Raw genomic sequence first — 24,378 nt, forward strand, 5'->3', positions numbered from 1 at the left:
AGAATAAGTGAAAATCTATTATTATTATTACTACTACTACTACTACTACTATTTACCTACCCTTCACTCTAAGGTCCCAGGGCAAATTAAAACAATCAAAACACAATATTAAAAGCATTTTAAACTGACCATCACAGTAATAAGATAGGCCCTAATATATGCATCCCAAGTGTCAGGAGCCAGTTTAAAGAGGTGTGCCTTCAGCATAGAGATGCCAATATAGATATTTTTGAAAACAATGAAGATATTTTTGAAAACTGTAACGGCTAATGATCTGGAAGGGATGATGATGTAAGATGTAAACTCCCCACTGCCAGATCTTAGATCAGGGTAGCTGTTGTAGTGTACCTTCAAGTGTTGTCGGACTACAACTCCTATTAGCCCCAGCCATCATAGCCAGTGGTCAGGCATGAAGGGAGTTGGGAGTCCATCCATATCTGATTTGACTGGTGGGCAGGGTACCCTTTTTGGCACCTGATAAAAACGGTTTTGTTTAGACAAGTCCACCCAGGTATTTAGAAAGTTGGTGTGAGTTTTAATCTATTCTTAGTTTATTGTTATTTGAATGCTTTGTTAAATCTACTTATTGATCATTTTGTTACCATTGTTAAATCTACTTATTGATCACTAGTGTCATTCAGCCCATTTAGTAAACGGGCGCTAGCCGGGCGGGAAAGGAGGGGAAGCCCTGGGACACAAAGATCGGCGGGCGCTGCTTGCCAGGGCTTGTCAACCCCGGCAAACAGCACCCGCCGATCTTCGGCTCTGTCCCCCGATGCAATACGGCTCAGGGAAGCGGGCAGGGAGACAGCAAGAGCCCGCAGCTTCCTGGGCTGTTGCCGTCTCTCTGCCTGCTTCCCCAAGCCAAAGCGCGCGGGGGACGGAGCCGAATTGCGGTGCGGCGGGGGCTTTTCGCCGTTTGCCTTCCCCAAGCCAAGGGGGAGGCAAATGACGAAAAGCCCCCACCGCGGCACAATTTGGCTCGGGGACTGGCTTGGCGGTGGCGGGAAGAAGGGGAGGAATTCCTCCCCTTCTTCCCACCGCCACAAAGCCAAAGCTGGCTTCCCTTGGTGCCCGTTGCCGCTTCGGCTTCCTCGGCGAAGGCAAGCAGATGGGCTGTCTGCCTGCTTGCCATCGCCGAGGAAGCGCTGCCGCCGCCGAGCCAAAGCGGCAGCGGGCACTTCCTCGGCGAAGGCAAGCAGGCAGACAGCCCGCCTGCTTGCCTTCGCCGAGGAAGCGCCGTCCCATGCTGGAGGTGCGCGGCAAGGCACCTCCAGCATGAGATGGGGCTTCGGAGACTGAAAGGTCAAAGCGGAGCGGCCAGGGTGTGGGGGGAGAGTGTGAGCACGTGTGCGCAACGCCAGCTGGCTGCTGGTCGCCGGGGGTAGCAGCCGGGAGCGGTAGTTGGCGGCTGCAGGTAAACTGTAGGCAGAGGGGTGGGGGGTGAGGAGAGCGTGCACATGTGTGTACGTGCAGTCTCTGCGTCCAATCCCTGTGTCCGTGGGGCACATGCGCAGTAGCGCGGACACAGGGACACAGGGAATCTGGACGCAGAGACACTTGCACTTTATTATATAGGATTTTGTTGTTTTATCTTTTTTTGTAAACTACTTTGAGGGGATTGCCGTTTTTACAACCAAGCAGTGTATAAATTTTGTTAAATAAAAAGTGACTAACTGCCAGTGTTGATTAGCCAACCTCACTTGCCAAGGAACAAGTGGCAGCATATCTTAAGCTCCTGATTATTCTTTTGCATCCACATCTTTACTTGCTCCACACCTGATGTCATCTATGATGGTTGTGGGTGTGGTTTATAGGGAAATGGTATCATGAGCCAAATCGCAACACTTACCAGACCTCATGTGGCCCGTGAGCCCTGCTGTAAAGGAAAAGCAATATTAATTCATAATAACTGAAACACATCAGTTGAGCCAAGGCTGCATATTTATGAACTTCGCTACTAATAACGCTTTCTCCCTCTCTAATTTTAGAACAAACTGATAGATAAGAAAATCTGCACGGAAAATGAGGCTGAAAGGATTGTGAATCCAAATTTCTACCAGTTAGTTGGGAAGTTGCAGAGTCGGTTTGAACAGGAGGTAGAAAAGATGGACGTAAGTTTGCCAGTGTCTCTTCCTAATATGTTTCCTGCAACGCATCCAAGCAGGATCAGAGTTGCAGAAATGAACCTGCTGCAACTCAGATTGAGAGAACCCATGGTCTGTGTAGCAGTTCTCCTTGTGGGTCAGATATGGCCCTCAAGGCCTCTGCATTTGACCCTCAGGACCAGTGTTAGAAACTGAAATATGAAAGCTAGGAGCTAAATGGCACCTTAAACCTATGTTATGGGCACAACAACAGAATGTTTAGGCACGGTTTTTTTTTATAACAAGAATACAAAGCTGGAAATTAATGAACTGCAGATAAAATATTATGTTCATTTTTCACATGGTCTAGTCCTTCCCTTGCCCACCCACCCCCTAATATTCTTAAGAGGGTCTCTTCTTAAGAAGTATCTGGCAGTGGGGAGACAGAAAAAGGTCCTTTCCTTGCACTCTGCAATTTTAATCTGAAATCTTAGCTCAGAAACAATGGGAGTTTCAATCACTGCTCTAGGTTCTTCCCACATCACACCTTTTTCCTAGGCACCCTTCTCTCCTCGGGCCACACTCTTCACCAGCTCCTCCCCAGCATATCTATCAGGCTGTCCAGGCAATGCAACCCAGATGCCTCAACAGGCACCTTTGAGATGCATTCCTCTATTTTATTTATGTCACTGGATGTTTCCTTGGAAAGAGGAGGTTGTGAATAAGATTGGTCCTCGCTGATTTAAATTGGGCCCCACCCATCCTCAGCTAAATGCTGGTTGCGTCTGCTAACAAAAATCCTAAATTTCAAATTCTTTCCGCTTGATTTTTCTTCAGGACCACTTAGAACAGTTGGTTAAGCACACAGAAATCAACTGCAGGAACATCTACCAGTACTTTCAGGATGCTCTCACTCTCTTTGATAACCACAAATGCAGCCTTGTTCGTCATGAAAACGAGCTTCACAGTAAAATGAACGAATGCCGGAACAAGCATGAAAATCTAAACAAGGTCAGAGCAGGGGTCTGGTTTAGTGAGGGGTGGGTGGACAGAGGATACAATGTGGTAGGCCATATCAGAGATTTTGGTGGGGGTAAAAAGAAGAAAGCTTGTTGGCAAATCTGCATGAACTCTTGCATCTTGAAACAGCCATGTGCATTTACAAAATTTATTTGCACAATTTGATCTGCATTTTTTATTTTTCCATGATTTTGCTTTGCCTTAGTCTATGGAGAAAAGCAAGAACAGCTCTGCTGGAAGGTTCACCTAGTCTAGCATTCTGTTCTCACCCAGTGAGCTCCGGGACTGAGTGGGGGATTTGAACCTGGTCTCCCGGTCCTAGCCTGACACTCTATATCAGGGGTCCCCAGACTATGGCCCGGGGGCCGGATGCAGCCCAATTGGCCTGCCAATCCGGCCCGCAACGACCCCCGCCGCCCACCCTTACGGCGCGCAGCGCGGCAGCGCTCTTCCGGGTCGGGAAAAAAGCGCCGGAAATCCTTTGTGCGCATGCGTATGGGCCTCTCCCGACCCGGAAGAGGTCATTTCTGGTGCACTTCCGGGTTGGGGGAGGCCCATACGCATGCACACAACGGATTTTCGGCGCTTTTTCCACCCTGGAAGCGCGCCAGTAAGCGCCCGTGCGCATGCGCACGGGCGCGCACTCCCCTGCCCGCCGGCCCGCACAGGCGCGCGCTCCCCCGTCCTCCGGCCCGCCGCGCGATCGGCGCGGTGGGAACCGGCCCAAACGCCGGTAAGTCTGGGGACCCCTGCTCTATATCTATAGCACCACATTGACTCTGATAACATGAAAGCATAATAAGAGCCTGACTTCTGGCCCATCATCCTCTTCCAACATAGTTGCCAATCATAGTAGTCCAACATCCTCTTCTCATAGTAACCAATCAGATGCCCCAATGGGAAACCCACACTCAGCACATGAGCAGAGCACTCTCCCTACTTCTGATTCCCAGCTGGTGGTATTCAAGAGCCATACTGCCTTTGACAGCCATCATGGCTAGTTGCCACCGATATCCTTAACCTCCTCCTTGAATTTGTCCAGTCGTCTTTTGAAGCCAACCCAGTTGGTGGCCCTTATTGCCTCCTGTAAGTGCTGGTGCTGACCTTTAAAGCCCTAAATGGCCTCAGTCCTGTATACCTGAAGGAGCGTCTCCACCCCACCATGCAGCCCAGACACTGAGATCCAGCGCCGAGGGCCTTCTGGTGGTTCCCTCACTGCGAGAAGCAAGGTTACAGGGAACCAGACAGAGGGCCTTCTCAGTAGTGGCACTCACCCTGTGGGACGCCCTCCCACCAGATGTCAGAGAACAACAACTACCAGACTTTTAGAAGACATCTGAAGGCAGCCCTGTTTAGGGAAGCTTTTAATGTTTGATGTATTACTGTATTTTAATATTTTGTTGGAAGCCACCCAGAGTGGCTGGGGAAGCCCAGCCAGATGGGTGGGGTATAAATTATTATTATTATTATTATTATTATTATTATTATTATTATTATTATTATTATTTCATTCTAATGCTGACTGCTTCCTTCTATATGGGGTCAGCTAAGGGAAGTTAATCTGGATGTGGCCGTGGACAAACTGAGGACCCAAAGTTCCGATGAAAAACTGAAGGCCCAGCTGGAGAAGGTTTATAATGTTTTGGACTTCATTCGAGCAGGGTATGTTTCAAGCAGTGCGGGTGGCAGAGGAAGCACAAATGCTTTGGGCTAGAGATAGATATATGTACAGTATGTATATAAATCCTATGAAATGACAAACAAGCTGCTGTGCCCTTCTCACTTCATGTTTCGAAGCTTAACTCCACAGCCATAGGGACTATAAACTTGCTTTAAAAGAAAACTCTGCAAATGCTGCCCTAGGTATGCCTGTCAACCAATAAGAACAATGTGCTCTCTGATGCACAAAACAGTGAATGGCCTGAGACTGAGGCTGCATTGGAATTCTAAGATGTGAGCTGGGACTTTTCAGGGAGGATGCCTAGTCTGGTGAGCCACCATGGGCTGCATGTTTTAAAGCTTTAGAGCAGCCTTCTCCAGCCAGATGTTTGGGGCTATAAACCCCACCATCCCTGACAGTTGGGCATGCTGGCTTGCCAGTTACACATGCCAAGTCTACACCCACATTGAGGAGGTGCAGTAGCAGGACACATGCTTTGTATACAGCATGCAAGTCGTTAGTTCTATCCCCACTCTCTCCAGTTAAAGAAGATTTTCTTGTCAAGAATTGCCATCAAAATTCAGAATCCTAATCCAAAACCTAATCCAAAACCAACATTCTTGATTCAGTGGTTCTGCTTGAACGAATGATGTTCACAGAATGTTTACTCAATTTAAATGTAAGTCATCAGTCATAGATGTTTGAATGTTCATTGCTGCAAGCTGGGATGCCGACAGATTCTGGCAGATGTACACGGTGTCTGTTGTTACTGAATGTTGACTTCTACTGCAGTGGCCTCTGATGTCAACCATTAATCCTACATTGCATATATTTGATGAATTCTTGCACAATCAGATAATATCTGTGGCAAAATTGTTAAATAGGTCCAGGTTTCAAATCCTGCACTCAGCCCTGAAGCTCACTGAGTGACCCTGGGGCAGTCACTGCCTCCCAGCCTAACCTACCGGTACTTCACAGGGTTGTTGTGGGGATTAAATGAGGAAGGGGGAGAACCATGTATGTCACCTTGAGCTCCTTAGAGTAAAAGGTGGACTAGTAATGCAATAAGTAAAAATAATTTAAAAGTTTTGGTTTCTTTGTTTGTTTACAGATATACAACCTTCCAGCAAGATCTCTTGACTAAATTATCCACTTATCCAGAGTGTATTTTACGCAGCCTGAATTCTTACAGCACCTCTGTCAGCCGGTATTTTAATGTGCGTGAGGTCTACAAAGGGGTATGTAGAAAACAAGACTTTGAATTTGACACTTTTATAACATGTTCCCCTTCCCTACACTGAAATTGACTTCTTGCTCAGTTCATCTAGCAAACAAAATGGAAATAAAAGGATACAGGTGGTAATTTATTTATTTGCTGTTTTCATTTGTTTTATTTTTTTACATTTTTTCCCAATGAGCTCAAGGTGGCAGTACATAATTTTCCCCCTTCCCATTTCCTCCTCCCAATGACCCTGTGAGGTAGGTTATGCTGGGAGCGAGTGGTGACCCAAGGTCACCTAGTCAGCTTCATGAAGATACCTGTTAAAGGAGGGGGGATTCTGTCATTTCTTTCTTTGAACTCAGTTAAATTGATGGACTGTGAACGTGTTCGCTTCAGAGCCCAGTTGCATTTGTGACATTCCTAGTTCTCTTGAGCAGTCGTTTCTGACCTGACTCAGAAGAAGTAGAGTAACAGTGTGTGAAAAAGGAGTGGAGTTGGAGTTTATCCCCAGGGAAATGGCAACCCCCCACACATACACAAAGCTGATGAAGAGCATAGCATGGATTCCAATGTGTTAAAAGCCCCTGAACATGGTTTGAGGGATCGGGAACATGCCATCTGAATGCATTTTCTCTCTCTCAGACTCGGCCTTCCAAACCTGTGTTGACCTACCTGAAAGAGTTCTTGTAGAGTTCAAAATAAAATGCTGTCAGTGGCATGCAATGAGCACTCAAGAGCACTGTGTAGATGCCATGCATTAAGTATTATTTGTGAAAAATAATGAATTATCCTTTTTAATTCTTGACATTTTTTCTTTTCCTGCTTTCTTAAAAAAAAACAACAACAACCAGAAGCCATTCAAGCGAACTGGGGATATGAGTGAAGAAGAGGAAGGTAATTTCTATCCTCCACTGTGTAATATAGTATTTTAAAAAGCACAACTTTGCCTCTTACAATCATGAGAATCAGTACCATCCAATCAGGCATTCTGTTCCACATGATGTTGGCATTGTTCCTCCAGTATGATGATACCTATCCTTTGGAACTCCCTCCCACCACATACCTAACAGGCCCCTTGTCTATTGACTTTTCAACCCATGGTAAAGGCCTTTGCTTTTTCCACAAATATTCACCCCAGTTTGTTTAAACCGACCCCAAGGTCTCTTCCTTCAAAATCCACCACCTCCCCCCAAGATTTTCAGGAAGGGGAGGCTGCCCTTGAGTGAGACTACTTAACTTATAAGAGACGGAAGTGTGGAAAGTAAGAACTCATCTCGCCAACACCCTCATGCCAACCCTCTGGAGGTGACCCTTATGTTATTTTTTTCCTTTTTCCTTTTTGCAACTCAAGGGTAGGGAACTTCAGGCCCAGAAGTCAAATACGGCTCCCTAGGCCACACTGTCTACTAGCCCTGCTTCGCCCCCTCCTTGCATATTTTTGCCTAGTTGGGCTAAGTCCTTGAACTCTGGTTTTGCCTTTTGCTTGCCTGGACAGAGGTAGGAGAGCCGTGGGAGGGTGGGTGAGTGTGTGTAGAAATCAGCACTAAGGTGAAATTTACATTTGTGTTCTGCCCACTTTTGCCTCTGGCCCCAGCCTCCACTGCCATAAGGCCCTCAGAATTTTACCCAGAAGGGAATGTGGCCCTCTGGCTAAAAAGGGGTTTTTTGTTGTTGTTGTTGTTGCTGCTGTTGTTTTAGTATTCATATGCCTAGCAATTCAGAGGGACAAAAGGGAGGAAGGTATCTGTCTCAAAGCACTTAGAATCTTAAAAATGCAAGGAATTACAGCCTTCCATGTGCAGTCTAAATGCATGTTAAGTTTATTCACTCACAATTACCTCATTGCTCTCTCCTTCTGCCCCCTCCCTCTGCTGTCTCCCTCCCCACCTGTGAAAATTTAACTGTAAGCTCCCTAGGGTTGAGGAATGAGGCAACCTCCCTTGCTTTAATTTTTCCTCTTCAGAGCGCTGTAGATGGCACCTGTGTTCACAATAATTTCATTTTATGCTCTTTGGGCAGAAATGGGGGAGGACGTCGAGGAATCGGAAGGAATGGAGGAGGGCTTCTCTGAGAACAAAGAAGAACAAGAAGAGGAAGAGGAACAGCAGGTGGAGGTGAACCCAGAAGCTGAGGAATCCCAAACTGCCGTAGTGGGGGATTCAGAGAGCTCTGCTCCAGAAAGCGATGGAGCAACCATCCCCAGAGACAGGGGCAGTTTTGTCCTGGAAAGTGACAATGTGGAGAAATCCGATGAAAGGAGCAGTTCTACTATACAAGAGGCTGTTGAGGTCCGTGATGTGGAAGATGCCACAGCACCAGCATCTGTGAGTTTCCACCAGGTTGGGGTGGGGGAACTGGACTCCTTTAGCAAACACAGAAAGACATAGAAGAAGCAAGACCTGAGCACAAGAGTGCTCTCCCTTCCCTTGGTTTCCAGCAACTGGTATTCAGAAGCATTTCTGCCTCCAACCATAGAGGCCATGCATGGCCATCATGGTAAAGGCTGTTGATAGCCATCTCCTCCACGAATTTGTCCAATCTTCTTTTAAAGCTATCTAGGTTATTGGCTATCAGTACCTCCTGTGGAAGTGTGTTCCATAGGTGATCTATGTGCTACATGAAGAAGGACTTCCTTTTATCTGTCCTGAATCTTCCAACATTCAGCTTTGTTGGATATCCATTTGTTCTGTTATTATGAGAGGCAGAAAAATCTCTGTCCACTTTCTCCATGCCATGCACATTTATTTGTGTGTGTGTGTGTGTGTGCCGCGCGCACATAGCATTTTGCATTTTTCTATTTACATATCATACATTACCATCAAATATTATTTCCATATAGACTTCCTAGCCTAGGGTTCCATGGCGTTTGTAGTATGTCTGGCACTGCTGTATATCCATACAGTGGTACCTCGGTTTATGAACACAATTGGTTCCGTAACTCTGTTCATAAACTGAAGCATTTATAAACTGAAACGAACTTTCCCATTGACAGTAATGGAAGGTGGATTAATCCGTTCCAGATGGGTCCGCGGCGTTCGTAAACCGAAAATTCGTAAACCGAGGTGTTCATAAACCGAGGTTCCACTGTATATTAATCCACCCTAATTTTTCCTTTCTAATTCTTATTTGTATTTAACTGTTGTTCAGAGAATCACCCCTACTTGTAATTTCATTTAAGTATCATTTTTTAAGTACTCCCCAAAAGTTTCCCATTCACCCTTTATTTGTTTTCCACCTTGATTCTTTATTTTGGCTGTCATGCTTGCAAGTTCGGCACATTTTGTCAATTTATACAGTCATTGTTCTTTTGTTGGTGTTTCTTTTTCTTTCCAACTTTTAGTATACACTATTCTTGCTGGTGCTGTAGCATTTAAATATATATATATAGCTTTGCAGGGAGCTCATCATCAATTATTGCTAATAGAAAGGCTTCTGGTTTCTTCAGAAATGTAAATTTCGGGGGGAATGAGCTCATCATAAACCATCTTCCAATTTTGGGGGGGTTATTTACACTGCCACCACATATGTTTGAAAGATCCCTCAATCTCTTCTTGTTTCCAACACAGTTTGGACCCTCTCTTGTACATTTTAACCAATTTACTAGGCATCAGATTCCACTGCCATGCACAATTTTAAGCATCATGTAGCGTCTTCCTTGCCTTTTCTCTAAACAAAAATGTCACATGCACTGCAACGTTTCTTCATATATTTAAAGTGCATGATTCCTATGTCCCTGGAATCCTGTAGTTTAGCCCTCAAAGAGCTGCAACCCCCATCATCCTTAGGAAAGTGCAAGATTTTTTCGGGGGAAGTTATACTCTTTAAACCTAGGCAGCCTAAGAGGCCTTGTGCAGCAGGCCCAGTTCCCCCACAAGACTGGACATACTGTGATAAGAAAAACAATGAGGAATTGCACTGGAAAGGTGTGGGATGAAACCCTTCATTTGCTGGAACATCATCTAGCCTCCCTGCAAACTATTTTTACCTTATGCCATCCATTGGCTTAAACGTTGCTTTTAATTGGGAACCAATGTCAATGGTTTCTCCCTTTGCCCCATCCACAGGTAAGGTTCTCTAGGTCACCGTCACGCCAGATAGAAATGAATGCTGAGTTCTTCACTACATCCAGTGGAAACACTTACAAGGTCGCTCTGAACTTACCAAAGCTTAAAATCAAGAAATCTGAGAAATATTATGTGGGGAAACTGAAGGCGAATTTGCTGCCCTCCTACCTGGAGCAAGTGTACCTCTCTGAGAGTTTCTTTACGGATGTGAGAAGGCAGTGAGTAGGACTTCAATCTCTTCTCTTAGTTTACAGGTCAATCCCATCTTCTGTGTGGGTTATATTCCAGTGGTTTGTATTTAAAAGCAAAATTGCACAAAGCCAAAACTGACCCCAACCCCTGAGATCTCATAAGGTTGGGGCCATCTACGATCTCAGACTGCCCTGCAGGATCTTGCAAGGGCTTCTAGAGCCCTGGCATTGTCCTCTCAGAGCATAGTAAGCAAGTCAGTGAGCTTAAAACTCTTTCTATGAAGGGAAAGACCCCCGGCAAACAAGGCTGCCTTATCCACTTTTTATTTATTTATTATTTTTTGTTGAGTACATAAAGTTGTGTTTGTGTAAGCAAAGCCTGTGTGAGATGCAATCAACCTGTAGTTTAATGGCATTTATTTATATGTTTTAATTTAAAATATTTACATGCCGCTTAAAAAAAAAATCTATTGAGTGGTACATGGTGTTTGAAAAGTCTGCTCCCAGACTTCAAAACTACCTCGTTAGGTAGGCCAAACTGGCTCCCTCATTGTTGTCCTACCGTCAGCAGGTGAAGACTGTTTTGTTCCAGCAGGCTTTTCGGAGCCTACTGCTTTTAAAGAAAGGGCTTTTATTTATTTTTATTTTTTATTAAAGATTTTCTTGAATTACAGAAATATATGCAATGTCTCTTATAACTTGTTTACAAATCAGTTTTATTTGTTGAGACATTGGGAAGAAAGAGGGGGATAGAAGTAGATGGGGGAGAGATGGGGGGGTCAGGTGACAGTGTTTCTATTTTACTTACAGTAATATACGTTGGGGGGGTTGTTAGCGTTGCTTGTGTAGGTTCTCTGTTGTTACCTTGTGTTCCTTTGGTGGTGAGAGAGGTTGGGGTCAGCCTTAGGGTATGGTTATTCATTTGTGGTTGGCTGTAGTGGTTTTTGTTTCGTGTGTGAGTGGGGTGGGTGGGTGTTTTGGATTAGGTTAGCCATATTGATTTGTATGTTGTTGGTGGATTTTTGTCATTTACCTGTTGGGCTGTGTATGTGATAAAGGGGAACCATACCAGGGTGAAGTCGTCTTCTATTTGTCCCGTGTCAGTTTCAGCTTATTGGTTAATTTTTCTAGTAGGGCTGTTTCCCATACTATTTGGTACCATTGGTCCATGTTTGCTCCTGACAGGTCTTTCCAGTGTCTGGTTATGGTGCTTCTGGTTGCAGAGAGTAAGTGAGTTATGAGTTCTTTGTAGTGTACTTGGGCATTATTGTCTTGGGAAATCTTTAATAAGGCCAATTCTGGGGTCATTTCTAATGTTTGCTTGGTTATTTTACTTATTTCCCACATGGTTGTTGTCCAGAATAGTTGAATTTTGGGGCACTCCCACCACATGTAGAAATATGTGCCTGTTAAGGTGCACCCTCTCCAGCATTTTTGTGAGGTTCCTGGGCGTATTAGCGCTAGTTTTCTTGGTGTTAGGTACCACCTGTAGGTAAGTTTCAGAGTGAGTTCTTTCTGTTTTGTTGATATGGATTTAAAGTTGAAATGGATTGTCTTTTGATTGTGTCTAGGGGACTCATGGAATTTTGTAGTAGTATTTTATATATTGCAGATATCATCCCTTTGCCATGTCCTTTGTCGTTAGGAGGAGGTTTTCGAAGGTTGTCAGAGGCCGAGTTGCTGCTGATTTTACTGCTGGATTGTTTAAGAAGGCGTGTAGTTAGTCAGGGCCGGCCCTACGGCAAGGCTGGGTGGCACAGGGTGCCAGGCCGCCGGGCCACCAGGGGGGCACCGCACGGCGGGCGCTGTGAAACGGGGTGGGGTGCGGGCGCCGGAGGGATCTTCGCACCAGGGCGCCAGATATGCTCAAGACGGCCCTGTAGTTGGTGTGGTGCTAACCAGGGTATTTGGGTGTTTTCTAGTTTATCCTGTATTTCTTGTGTTGACAGAGGTTTGTTATTGTTATAAAAGTCTGCTAGGCGATATACGCCTTTGGTTTGCCAGGTTTTTATCTGGAGGTTTTGTGCTGCATGGTGGAATAATGGGTGGTAAACCAAGGGGATTAGTGGGGATGGGGTTGGGGATAATTTGCCTATTTCTGCTTTCCATGCTTTGAGCATGGTTTGTGTGTACCTACTAAGTGTTATGGGAATTTTCCTTAGTTTGTTCGGGAGGAATGGATATGCTGTGGTACAGATATTTTCGATTGATTCCCTCTCCAGGTGTATCCATTGCTTTGTCTCATCTTCTAGTATGCATGGGATTATAAGGCATATTTTGTTGGCTCTGTAATATGTTTCTATGCTGGGAATGCCCCATCCTCCTGCTGAGGTGGGGATGTGAAGATATTTGGCGCTTACTCTTGGTTTTCTATGTGAGAAGATAAAAGAGTGTAATTTTCCCTACCATATGCGAAGTTGGGATCCAAATTGGGAGGGTTTGGAATAGGTAGGTTAGTTTTGGGAGGGTGACCATTTTGATCATGGCCATTTTTTGTCTGAGAGAATGAAATCCATATTGTAACATCTCTTTAGGTCTTTGGTTTTTTTGCCGTCACAGGGGTTTGTAATTATGAAGGTGTAATTTGTTGAGGTTTTTGGTTATTTGTACCCCTAGGTATCTGAACTTGGTGTGACAAAGTTTTATATTGGTGATATTAGTAAGTTCTTTTTGGTTGTGAGGAGGGGTGTTGAAGCACATGGCTTCTGATTTTGCTAAGTTTACTTGTAGGCCTGACACCGTTGCAAATGTGTTGAGTTCTCTGGTCAGGGAGATTGCTGTGTTCAAGGAGTCTGATGTTGTGACCATTAGGTCATCTGCAAAGAGCCCTAATTTATATGTTCTGCCTTTTAAAATAAGGAGCTTTTAAATAGCACAACAGTGTTTTAATATATATTTTTTTGCATCAGTTATAGTTTTTAATTCTGTTATAGTTTAATTACTTTTTTGACTATCATCTTCTATATGCTTTTAGCTTCCTGTGTGTTTTATCTGTGTCTTTTTTAGTTTTTGTGAGCAGCCTTGTGTCTCAGTTCTGGGAAGCCGGGGCACAAGTACATTTTAGAAACAAACAATACCGTATGTTAGTAAAAACAAAAATGCAGCCCAAACCCTGAAAAACAGCAATATAGAAACTGGTGTGAACAAAAGTGCAGAAAACAGACGTCCCGTAGATTTCAAACACATAAATCCAGGTCTGATTTATAGGCCAGGGAGAATGCCTGGGTAAAGAGACACGTCTTTGTAAGATGTCTGAAGCGACTGATGGCTGCTGCTTCATGTGTGACAGAGGGAAGAGCCTTTCCCAATATAGGAGCAGCAGCAGAAAAAGTTTGTTTCTGAGTCATTACCCTACAATGTTTTGCAGGGTGCCATGTCACAGGTAGAATTTCCCCAGATTATTTAAGCAATCTTACGGTATTAATACAGAGGCACGTAGCCTCCCAGGTAAATGCCTTTTGCAAGAAGAACAGGAACAAGAAGAAGATTGTTCAAGGCATCTTTCAGCATAAAAATCAAAACAAGATGAGCTTCTGGCTGTGGACTACCCTCTGGACATGCTACTGCATCTGATCCTAAGGATCTTTAGTATATTGGGAGAAAGGAATGATAGAAGTTTGAATGTATTTGTTCCTCTGAACCTGCAACCTCCTTCAATGGTGGTCTTGGAAGGATTATTGCTGTTCTCTCCCCCCCCCCATTTTTTTCAAGACTTTATGATGAAGTTAAAATAAGAATCCAATAAGAAATATGAAATAAATATTTAAAAGAAAAAGAAAAAATGGATTCACAGCCATTACTTTATAAAATGCATTCTCAAGACTACACATTGAATTAGATGTTACAAAAACAAACTGACTCGATACAGAAAGAGTACAAATCAAAGGTTACATACAAAATACAAGCCATATTTCGTTAGGATTTGCCACCCCCATGATTGGCCTTTCATATAAGTAACAAATGGCCCACCCACAAATAAAGCTTCCCATCACATCTCTGACTCACCATCTCTGAGCAACAGAAATGCTTAGCACAGAAGCTCATTAAAAAAATGTGGAGGGAGGGTGCTTAGCTCCTCAGGATGGACATTTCTTCCCATAAACCTGGAGCAAAGTGTGTCTCCTACTTTTAAAATTCTGAAGCAAAGCATAGCCAGAGTTGCCAGAAGCCTGTGAAGCTCTGGGGTTCACCCACATCACATGATGCAACACAGTGAACACTGAGAAAGTAGAGATGTGAACTTATGAGAGAGATGTTTGTTCCTGCAAGCAGAAGGATGCCCCCACTTTTCCCTTCCTTCTCTTTCCCCATCACAGAATCCGGCTGCAGTTTTTTGAACACCTGGAGAACTGGTATGCTGAGACATTGTCCAAGGCCTGGGTCATCGTGGACTCCAAGAAAGAAGAGATCAGCTCTGAAGTGCAGCTGCGCGCTCACCTTCATGAGCCAAGGCGGGAGCGCATCGAGAAGGATATCTACGATGTCAGAATGGGTACTGATGTTTTCACTGCTACTTGTTACCAATGTGACACGGTTCTTTCAGCTAGCCCACCTACTCCCCACTAACACTAAGGCCACATCCACACCAGACATTTGAAGCACTACAATACCACTTTAAACAGTCATGGCTTCCCCAGAAGAATTCTGGGGGCTGTTAAGAGTGCTGAAAGTCTTAAGAGGGGACTCCTTAGACAGAGGACTAGGACCCAGGAGACCATGGCTCAGATTCCCCTCAGTCATGTAGCTTGCCGGGTGACCTTGGGCCAATCACTGCCTCTCAGCCTAATCTACCTTACAGGGTTATTGTGAGGATGAACTGGGGAGGAGGAGAACCATGGATACCCACTCAAGCTCCTTGGAGAGGAAGATGGGATAGAAATGCAATAAATAAACAGTAGTTCTAGGAGGGGAATAATGAGCTTTGCTATATATGGTTGTGCCCAGCTGTTAGGTTAAGCCCATTGGAAGTCCCCTGGCCTCAACTAGTAGGCAGAGGATCGAATTCAAAACGTTGACAAGTTTGTGGAGGCTGAATTTATAAAAAGCGATGGCAAGGATGGGTTTTGGGGAATTTGTTCAGCGATGTCTGAACACACACACACACACGCACAAACAAAGAAACATGTATGAGCAGTGGCACCCCATGGCATTTGGGGAAATATGGATTGCAAGGCTTTCCAGAATTATCTTACTTTCAACTCCCACCGGCTTGAACCTAAAGCATTCTCCCACCCCACCCCCCTCTCAGCGGAGCTGCGATTTCACAACGATCGCTTACTGCGACACTGCAGTGGTGTGGTGGAGGCCCTGAATAAAGAAAAAGCCGCCTTCTCCAGGCTCCGAGAAGACCAGAACCGTGTCAGCAAGACTTTCCGGCAGAAGATCCAAGACATGGAGAACATATTCCTGACGGAGACCAGGGCAGACAAGTCAGTTGGGGAGGAGGGGGTCACACAGCTTTTCCCCATGCTTCTTCAATCCCAGGGAATTGGTGGAGGAGGGGCCACCTTATCACAGCATCAGGTTGCCTGAGTGCTTTTGATTTTGGTGGTACTTCTGGATCCAGGTCTGTCACTGGAGTGCCTTCTACCAACTGTGACTGGTTCAACAGCTATGGCCATTCCTAGACCAGGGAAGCCTCGCCACAGTTGTTTATGGGTTGGCTCCTTCAAGACTGGGTTGCTGCCATGCACTCTGTGTGGGGCTTCCCTTAAGGCTACAGTTAGTGCTGAATGTTGCAGCACAGATGCCCACACAATCACTTTAATCTGTGGAACTGACAATGCCCCTGATGCCATATAATACCTGTAAGAACTCAATCTTTTTTTAGTGTGGTGGCAGCTACACTTTGGAACTCCCTGCGTATTGACATCAGGAAGGCACCTTCACTGTATTATTTTCAGCACCTGCTAAAACATTTTTGTTTAGGCAACCCTGTTCAGATGCCAAGGAAGTTGATGCAATTTTTACATCAGTTTTCAGTCAGTTGTTATTGTAACTTTTTGAAAGTCTTAAATTGTTATTAATCTTATTTACAATTTTATTGTTTTATCATTTTTGTAACCCGCTTTGAGGGTTTATTTGCTTCTTAGAGTCAAGCTGTTTATAAATTTTATGAAATTAATATAAATTAAAAAAAAACCTTTGTTGGTATATCACCATCTCCTTTCTCAGGCTGTTGGCTCTCAGCAGCAATATGCGCACTGAGCTGATTGACCATGTGGAGGTGATGCAGCTCTCCCTTCGGAGCTACAGGCAGTACTTGGAAGAAGCACTAGGGAAGCTGCGAGAGACAAACACTGCCTTCCTTAAAGCGTGCAGGTATGCCAGGATCTGTTCAGCAGAGGCTGCTGTGGTGGATTCCATGAGGTGGGGTGAAGCTCTCGAGGCAGTGCCCCTGTGGGTGCCACACCACTTCCACTGCCAGCGGAGAATGGGTACCAGCATTGTTGCTTATTTCATGAGATCTCACAGAAATCTCACAAGATCTCTCAAGAGTTCGAGAAATCTTGTAAGATTTTGGCACTGTGGTGTTTAAGGCAACTTTACTTAGTCATGGTAGCCACCATTGGGAAACCCACAAAAGTGGAATCCCCAGGCCTGTAAATTCCCTATCTTAGCTTTGTACAACTGTAGAAATTAAGCCACGTTCCTGTCCCCCTCCTCCTTCCCCTGCTGAGTTCTACAAGGGACAATACTGAGACTTGAGGAGGAGGAGGAGGAGGAAGCTGGCAGCTGGTGCCACCACCCCTTGTAAGTGAGAAAGCAGGCAGGTGGGGGCTGGCTGAAGGCAGACTGGGGTAGGCAAGGTAGTGTCCTACTTGCCCTAAAGTGGCAGCTTCCACTAAGTCTGGATAAGATCCTCCTATACAGGTGGAATAATGAACAGGACCTTTTCCAACCTTAGGCCATTCAAAGTCATAGCACCCTTAACCTGTATTTTTCATTGCTTTTTTCAGATTATTTGCCGACGGAGGGAATTTTTCTCCTGAGGAACTAGATGGCTTCATCAAGCGCCTGCACAAGGAGAGTGGGCGCATTGAGTTTGTCGAGGGCTTGATCATGATTGACCTGGAGAAGATGGAGTCTTCTTACCTGGAGCAGGTGAGGAGATGCCGGGCTCCCTGTTCTAGCAAGACAGAGGTTGCATCAAGAACAGCGAGAAGAATAAAAACTCGTATTTTTCCCCGCTGCCTCCCAAGGCTACAGAGGTCATCAACAGATATGAAAACAAGTTTCGTTATCTGGCACTCGACCGGCTCTTCATAGAGAAAATCCAACGGTTCCTGACGAACACTCAAGTGAAAATCAAGACAGAGGTGAAGATAAATGAAGAGTATTTTATTTTACTTTATTGCCAGAGTGGGGAGAGGCAGGCGTGGAGCTTTCTCATTTACCCCCCAGCTCAGTGACTTTTTACCTAAAGCTTTGAAGGGCTCCAGATTACTTCCTTGGATGCTTGACAAGCCCTTACTCATCTTATCTTGCCCCCTTAGCACTTGCACACAAACAGCAAAAGGGATAAAGCACAGGAAGGACCCCCAGAACTGAATGAGTGCTGATGGGAACGCCAGTGAGACCCACCTTTTTTATTTATTATTTCATCTATCCATTGCGTTTACATCCCACCTTTTTCTCCAAGGAGTTCAAGGTGGCATATGCAGTTCTCCCCACACTCAGTTAACCCCCACAACAAGCCCGCGAGGTAGGTTATAGGCTGAGAGGCAGTGATCACTGAGCTTCATGGCTGAGTGAGTGTCTGAACCTGGTTCTCACTGGTACTAGTCCTCATGTAATCCTCACAACAACCTTGTGAGGTAGGTTAGGCTGAGAGGCAACAACTGGCCCCAAAAGTCTCCCAGTGAGCTTCATGACTGGGTGGAGGGAGCATTTGAACCCTAATCTCCCAGGCGCTAGTCTGACACTCTAACCACTACACACTACACTGGCTCTCTACAGCAAAGGCTGAGTAGAAGATGGCAAAAGAGACAAGGAGGATTCTGAAACAACATATCATGCATGGCCAGAGATGCACTGCAGACCACCAGTATAAAGCTCTCAGACCACTGGGGGATGGATTCTCACAAAACTATCCCCTGCAAATTTCCCCACCCTTGCCTTTCTCCTTAACTGGTAAACACACATCTGGGGAAATGCATTTGCCCAATTGTAGTTCTGCCGCTGGAAGTCCCATATCCCCTTGTATCAGTGTCAGCCAGGAAGACCTTTCTCCACTTACCTTCTGCGAATCTCAGTTAAGCTTTTGACTTCAAGTTCCCCCTTTTCCTTCCTAGGTGGCAAAATCCAATTGGCAGACCCAGACGTTAAACTCTTACATGGAGAAACTCACCAGAAGGATTGATGCTTGTACCCATCCCACTGCAGATAAGGAAGTAAGTTCCAACAGCATGCAATTGAAAATGATTCTTTCAGTTTTCATTTCATTTTTCTCTCAAAATGGAATTCTCTCAGCTGGAACTTACCAGAACTCAATTCCGGCACCTCTCAGGTGGCCACCACTCCCATTCTAAGAGAATGAGGGAGGTGCTCATGGTGAGTTCTAGCACTTCTTTTTCTAGAAAAATAGAGATGTTAATATATATGTATATGTTTATATTGAAAAAAAATGCATATTTAGTGCCTGGTTTGTTTATTTCTCTCAGTCTGTAACTTCAGAAGCACTCTATGAGTTTGCCAAGTTTGTGATGGAAGAACTGAAGAAGAGAAGCATGTATCTCAATTGCCTGCTTGAACTGGTAAATAGATCCACATGGTGAATGATTGTGATGATGATTATTTGTCTCTCTGGTGCCATTTGTGTACAATGTACTGCTACACAAGAAGCAACATAAGCAAGAAGACAGTTCCCTGGCAATCAATGGGCAAAATGACACATGATGTTGATGGGAAAATTTGTGGATCTGTAAAGCTTAAAGCTCCCCCTTTGGGGAAGGGCTATAGCTCAATAGTAGAGCATCTGCTTCACATGGAGAAGGCCCCAGGTTCAGTTCCCAGGATCTCCAGGTAAGCATGGAAAAGACTCCCTGCCTGAAACCTGGAGAGCTACTGCCAGTCAGTGTAAGCAGTGCTGAACTAAAAGGATAAACCATCTGACTTAGTATAAGGCAGGTTGCTATGTTGTTCTTATGGCTTCCCCCAAGGCACTTGGCTAGCAACATTGGAAGCCGGAAGCTGGGAAAATTGACCTTTGGTTTGGTCCAATAGGATGCTTCATCTGTTTTGCTCCTTTCTGACACAGGACCCTGTGTTCTCTTATGTACAAGACCCCACAATCCCTACCTCCATGACAACCTCCATCCAATCAGACAGCATGCTGCAGGAGAGCAAGACATTTGTGATGGGTGTTGAATGCACATCACTGTTGAACCCAAGCCGGATGGGGAAGCCGGCCTTTGATGATGCAGCAATTAGTGTGATCAAGCACCTCATTGGGTAGGTATTGAAGGGGAGGGGGTGGGATGGTTCTGGTTCTTGCAAAAGTGGTGGAGACTGAGAGCATAGTAAACCCCAAGCCCATCAGCAAGGTGGGAGATGCTCATGAATAAATGCCTCCAGATGGTTTTTAAACTTACTGCAGAGAATGGTAGCAGTGATGGCTGTTGACTGTTGGGACTGGGAGGGCAGAAGGAAGGGACACCCAAAAGGAGATGGAGCCAAAGCCAGAGGCAGGCAGAACCAGAGCCAATCACAGGCAGCTGGTTAATTCTTGTTTTATTCCCATCCTCCTCCCTGCTAAGAGAGCAAAACTGACTAAGGAGGAGGAAGCTGACAGCCAGTGACTAGTTTCCCTGAACTGGTTGTAAGAAGGCAGGCAGGTGGAGACTGACTGAGAGCAGACTGTGGTTGGTAGGGTGGCGCTCCACTCACCCTAATGGAGGCAAGGAGTAGCCAATGTGGTGCCCTCCAGATGTTATTGGACTCCAACTCCCATCAGCCCCAGCCAGTGTGGCTAATGGTCAGGGATGATGTTAGTTGTAATCCCAACAACATAAAGAGGACTTCATGTTGGCTACCCAACTGCTAGAATGATGTGGGCCAGAAAATGGAAGTGTCACCAAACTCCAACAGAGAAAGAATGCTTAAATAAAGTGCACTGAATTGGCTGAGACAAGTTAACTGAGCTCTAGTCCAAAGGAGGGAAGGGAGGTCATGGAGTGTTGACTTCACTGAAAGATTAAATTGCTTTGTCAAATAGTGGAATACAAGTAAGGGAATGCAAGACTGGAAGGACCTCTGTTTTTGTAAATAATGTCAAAAATTGAAAGAAAGCTTTATGGGTCAAAAGAAATCCCCTACAAATTCCCAGGATCTGAGTCTTAACCTGTGTTGAGCTTGTTTCAGATCCCATCGCTCCAGAAGACTGACAGATGCTAATCAGGAGAAAGAGCGCTTGCAGTCCGCTGCAACAGGAACAGGAACAGGTGGGCACAAGGAGACCTTCCATGCAGGCAATCATTGCAGCCACACAGCTTAGCTCAGGGGGTTGTAACGGATTTCCTTCAATTAACCACACCAGTTGCAATGGTTAAGACAGCTTTACTAGATCAGAACAGCAGCAGCCACTGCGAACCTGCAAAAGCAGAGTTCACAGGCCTATAAATTACACAGGCTTATATAGAAGCATTCCCTTGCCTTAGCCTTACACACACACACTTTGAAATCAGGATGCGTTCTCTGAGGAAAAGCGTGCTTGATTCAGCAAGAATTCATTGTCTGCTTCAAACTGGCCTAAGGCTGAATTTTTCCAGCACAAACATTCTCCACCCTGCAAAAAAAAAACACATTCTCAACATATTCTTAATACAGTCTGCAAAAACAGATTCTCCTAACTATATCATTTCACACACTGTTTTTACATACCTTCACATGTAGGCTACCTATCAATCAGTATGGCTATCCACCACAGAGTTGCCAAACCTTTTTGGGCCCACTGGTCGCAATTGGAGTTCTGACAGAGCACTGTGGCTGCTGGTCACAAAATGTCCGCCATGCGGATGCTCAAGGGAGAGGTGGAGTCTGTGCAGATGGGAACCAAGTAGGAAGAGCAAGCAGTCACTCTCACACTTTGGTGATTTGGGGGTGGATATTTGCTGAGACCTTTTGCAGGCACCAGAAGAGGTCCTTGGGCACAGTGCATGGTTTTGGCAATGGTTGCATTGGCTAGCATTGGGTTTGGCATCAGCTGCTGGACACTATGCCCCATTTCACACAAAACCACCTCAGAAATAGTGCTCTGAGGCAACAGGATTGTAACCACAATATATTAAAAATGAAGTTTACAATAGTGTAGACAAAATATCAAACAAAGTATTCATTTCTACCTGCCTATCATTCTGGACCATTGCAGTGGTTTTCCCCGTCTTGGAATTGAGTAACTTTTTTGAAGTCCTCCCAGTTGTGAAAACTGCAATCAGAGCCTTGAAACAGAGGAAGATATTTGAAACGGGACCGTATCCAGAAACTTGTCTTTTTGTCAGCTGTTTAGAGCATTCTTCAGTATAACAATAATTACTTTTTGGGGTACATGGTTCTTTGAAAGCCTCGCTGAAATGTACACTTTGCAATTGTAATAGTATTTTGCCTCCTTTAGTGTAAGCTTCATTATTAATTTATTGTCCCAGGTTCAATCCCCAATGGCATTTCCAGGTAGGACTTGGGAAAGATACCCTGTCTGAAACTCTAGAGAGCTGCTGCCAGTCAGTGCAGATAGTACTGAGCTAGACGGACCATGTTTCTGGACATATAAAGCAGCTTCCATTATTCCCATGATGCCTTGCTCACTTTCAAGCCTTTCTCTGCAACCATGAGGTCTAGAAATAAACTTAGGTTCACAAAAACAAATTACCAGCATTCTGACAATCTCAAGGTTCTGCCAACATGGCCTGTAACACTCTGTAGCCAAAGCACAACAAGGAAGAGGTGTGGCTCAGTGGTAGAGCATCTGCTTTGCATGCAGAAGCTTCCATGTTCAATCCCCAGCACCTCCAAGTTGGGTTGGGAATGTCCCCTGCCTGAAAATCTTGAGAGCTTCTGCCAGTCAGTGTAGACAATACTGAGCTAGATAGTCCAGGGGTCTGACTCGGTAGAAGGCAGCTTCTCTCCCAAGAGAAGAGAGTGCATTTTAGGGTTGTATTCAATGCTGTTCCTACTCAGAGTAAACCCATTGAAATGAACATGAACTTAGTTCCTTGATTTCAATAGGTCTGCTCTGACTAAAGCTTAGTTGGAGACAACCATAGGAGGTGTGATCCCAACAAATGGGGCTGGCTTCAGGATTTGGTGAGGATCTTGGCTAAGGCATACCCTGTTGATCCACCCCGCTGCTCCTGTTCAATTCAGAAGTGATGTTGCATGGAAACATTGCTTTTAAAACAGGGGTCCCCAAACTACGGCCCCCGGGCCGGATGCGGCCCAATTGGCCTCCCAATCCGGCCCGCGACGACCCCCGCCGCCCGCTCTTATGGCGCGCGGCGCAGCGACGATCTTAAAAATCGGCAGAAAATCCTTTGTGCGCATGCGTATGGGCCTCTCCCGACCCAGAAGAGGTCATTTCCGATGCACTTCCGGGTCGGGGGAGGCCCATACGCATGCGCACAAGCGATTTTCGGTGATTTTTTTCCCGCCCGTGTGCGTGTGCGCATGCGCACGGGCGCGCACTCCCCCGCCCTCCGGCCCGCTGCGCGCGCACTCCCCTACCCTCCGGCCCGCTGTGCGGTAAGTCTGGGGACCCCTGTTCTAAAATCTCTGTGCAAAGTGAGAGTAGTGGGCCTGATAGAAAAGGTGGAGCTCTCTCATTCCTGATGTTGGGGCCCCAGCAAGCACTGGAAGCCATTGACCTTCTGAGCTGTCCCCACCTGCCACTTAATGTCCTCTTCCATCTTTTCTTAGAGCTTATGCCAAAACCATTTTCTCCAGCGTTCTCTGGTGGAGTCTCCCATCGCGAAAGCACCCATGTTCAAACCAACTTGTCTCTCACGTCTGCACGGAAATCTAGTTCCTTTGGCAAGCGGGTGTCAGGAAGGTGAGGAAAACTATAAAATTGCCCTCTCATTCTGTTTCAGTGGCATCTCCCCCTCCCCTTCCAACCGTACCCTACCCCCACTGACACACACTTGGAAAGGACATTTTTCAAGAATAACTCACAGACACTTCAATGTTGCATTTTAACACACCCAAATAAATCAGCCTCAAATAGGCTCAGGAATCAATATGAACACCAAATAGCCTAGATCAGCCTTTGCCAACCTGGCAACTTCAGATGTTTTGGATTATCATCATCATTTATTAAAGTTGCTAGTGGCAAGCACAACCACGAGGGCTCTGGCTATACAATGTTGAATGTTATTTGTTAACTCTGTTCTGTCCTGTTTCTCCTTGGTTTTTGTTTAAACTAATTCACAAACCAAGAACTTATACATTGACCATTAATGATGAATTATATGTTGTAGATATTGCTGCAAATTTATTATGCTATTTTTGTGATATACAAATGACATGAGAAGGTGGAGAGCCGGGGGGGGAGGGGAGGGAGGTAAGCAGTTTTATGCAAGTAAGTCTTAGAATAGACTAGACCCATTGAAATTAATGAACCTCAGTTAGACGTGAATGGATCTACTCCATGGCATGAAAAAAGTGGATAAAGAAAAAATATTGTCTCTCTTTCATAACACCAGAACTCGTGGACATCCAATGAAGCTGAGTGCCAGCAGATTCAGGTCATAGCCGGGCATAGTTATAACTATTGAACCTCACTCCCAGTAGTGGCAGCAGTCGCCACACCTTAAATGGCTTCAAAAAAAGGATTAAATAGATTTCTAGAGGATAAGACTTATCAATGGCTATTGACCATGATGGCTATGCCCCACCTTCATGGTTAGAGGCAACAGTGCTTCTGAATACCAGTTTCCCAAAGGCATCTGGTTGGCCACTGTGAGAACAGGATGCTGGGTTAAGATAGACCTGATACAACAGGGCTAGCACTGGATACCACCCCAAGTTTTTCCCTGTGGCTGAAAAGAGTTGTCAGCCAAGGCTGCAACTGAAATGACTAGAGTGGATTGGGGGCTGAATTCCAAAGCATATGAAGCGCACCAGCTTAGGAAAGGCTAGCTCC

General features: G+C 45.3%; 1 protein-coding gene across 3 annotated transcripts in view; it reads left to right on the top strand.

Annotated features, from left to right (window-relative positions):
- The window catches only part of CCDC180 (coiled-coil domain containing 180), a 57,176-nt gene that overhangs the window by 18,025 nt on the left and 14,773 nt on the right, over positions 1-24,378 (top strand). For 2 of the 3 annotated variants that reach the window (XR_009557037.1, XM_060270644.1), the window contains exons 13-29: positions 1,992-2,114; positions 2,925-3,098; positions 4,654-4,769; positions 5,879-6,005; positions 6,841-6,883; positions 8,009-8,313; positions 10,054-10,271; positions 14,561-14,736; positions 15,493-15,673; positions 16,419-16,565; positions 17,204-17,348; positions 17,447-17,563; positions 18,539-18,637; positions 18,908-19,000; positions 19,504-19,697; positions 20,607-20,686; positions 23,154-23,286. Coding sequence is in view for 2 of the 3 variants with exons in the window: in XM_060270644.1 (XP_060126627.1) it covers positions 1,992-2,114; positions 2,925-3,098; positions 4,654-4,769; positions 5,879-6,005; positions 6,841-6,883; positions 8,009-8,313; positions 10,054-10,271; positions 14,561-14,736; positions 15,493-15,673; positions 16,419-16,565; positions 17,204-17,348; positions 17,447-17,563; positions 18,539-18,637; positions 18,908-19,000; positions 19,504-19,697; positions 20,607-20,686; positions 23,154-23,286 (2,471 nt within the window). In the remaining variant the exon portion in view is untranslated. The remainder of the gene's footprint in view (positions 1-1,991; positions 2,115-2,924; positions 3,099-4,653; positions 4,770-5,878; positions 6,006-6,840; positions 6,884-8,008; positions 8,314-10,053; positions 10,272-14,560; positions 14,737-15,492; positions 15,674-16,418; positions 16,566-17,203; positions 17,349-17,446; positions 17,564-18,538; positions 18,638-18,907; positions 19,001-19,503; positions 19,698-20,606; positions 20,687-23,153; positions 23,287-24,378) is intronic. The other variant, XM_060270645.1, reaches the window with a different exon arrangement.

This window comes from Zootoca vivipara, chromosome Z, assembly GCF_963506605.1.
Source record: "Zootoca vivipara chromosome Z, rZooViv1.1, whole genome shotgun sequence".
Classification (NCBI taxonomy): Eukaryota; Metazoa; Chordata; class Lepidosauria; order Squamata; family Lacertidae; genus Zootoca; species Zootoca vivipara.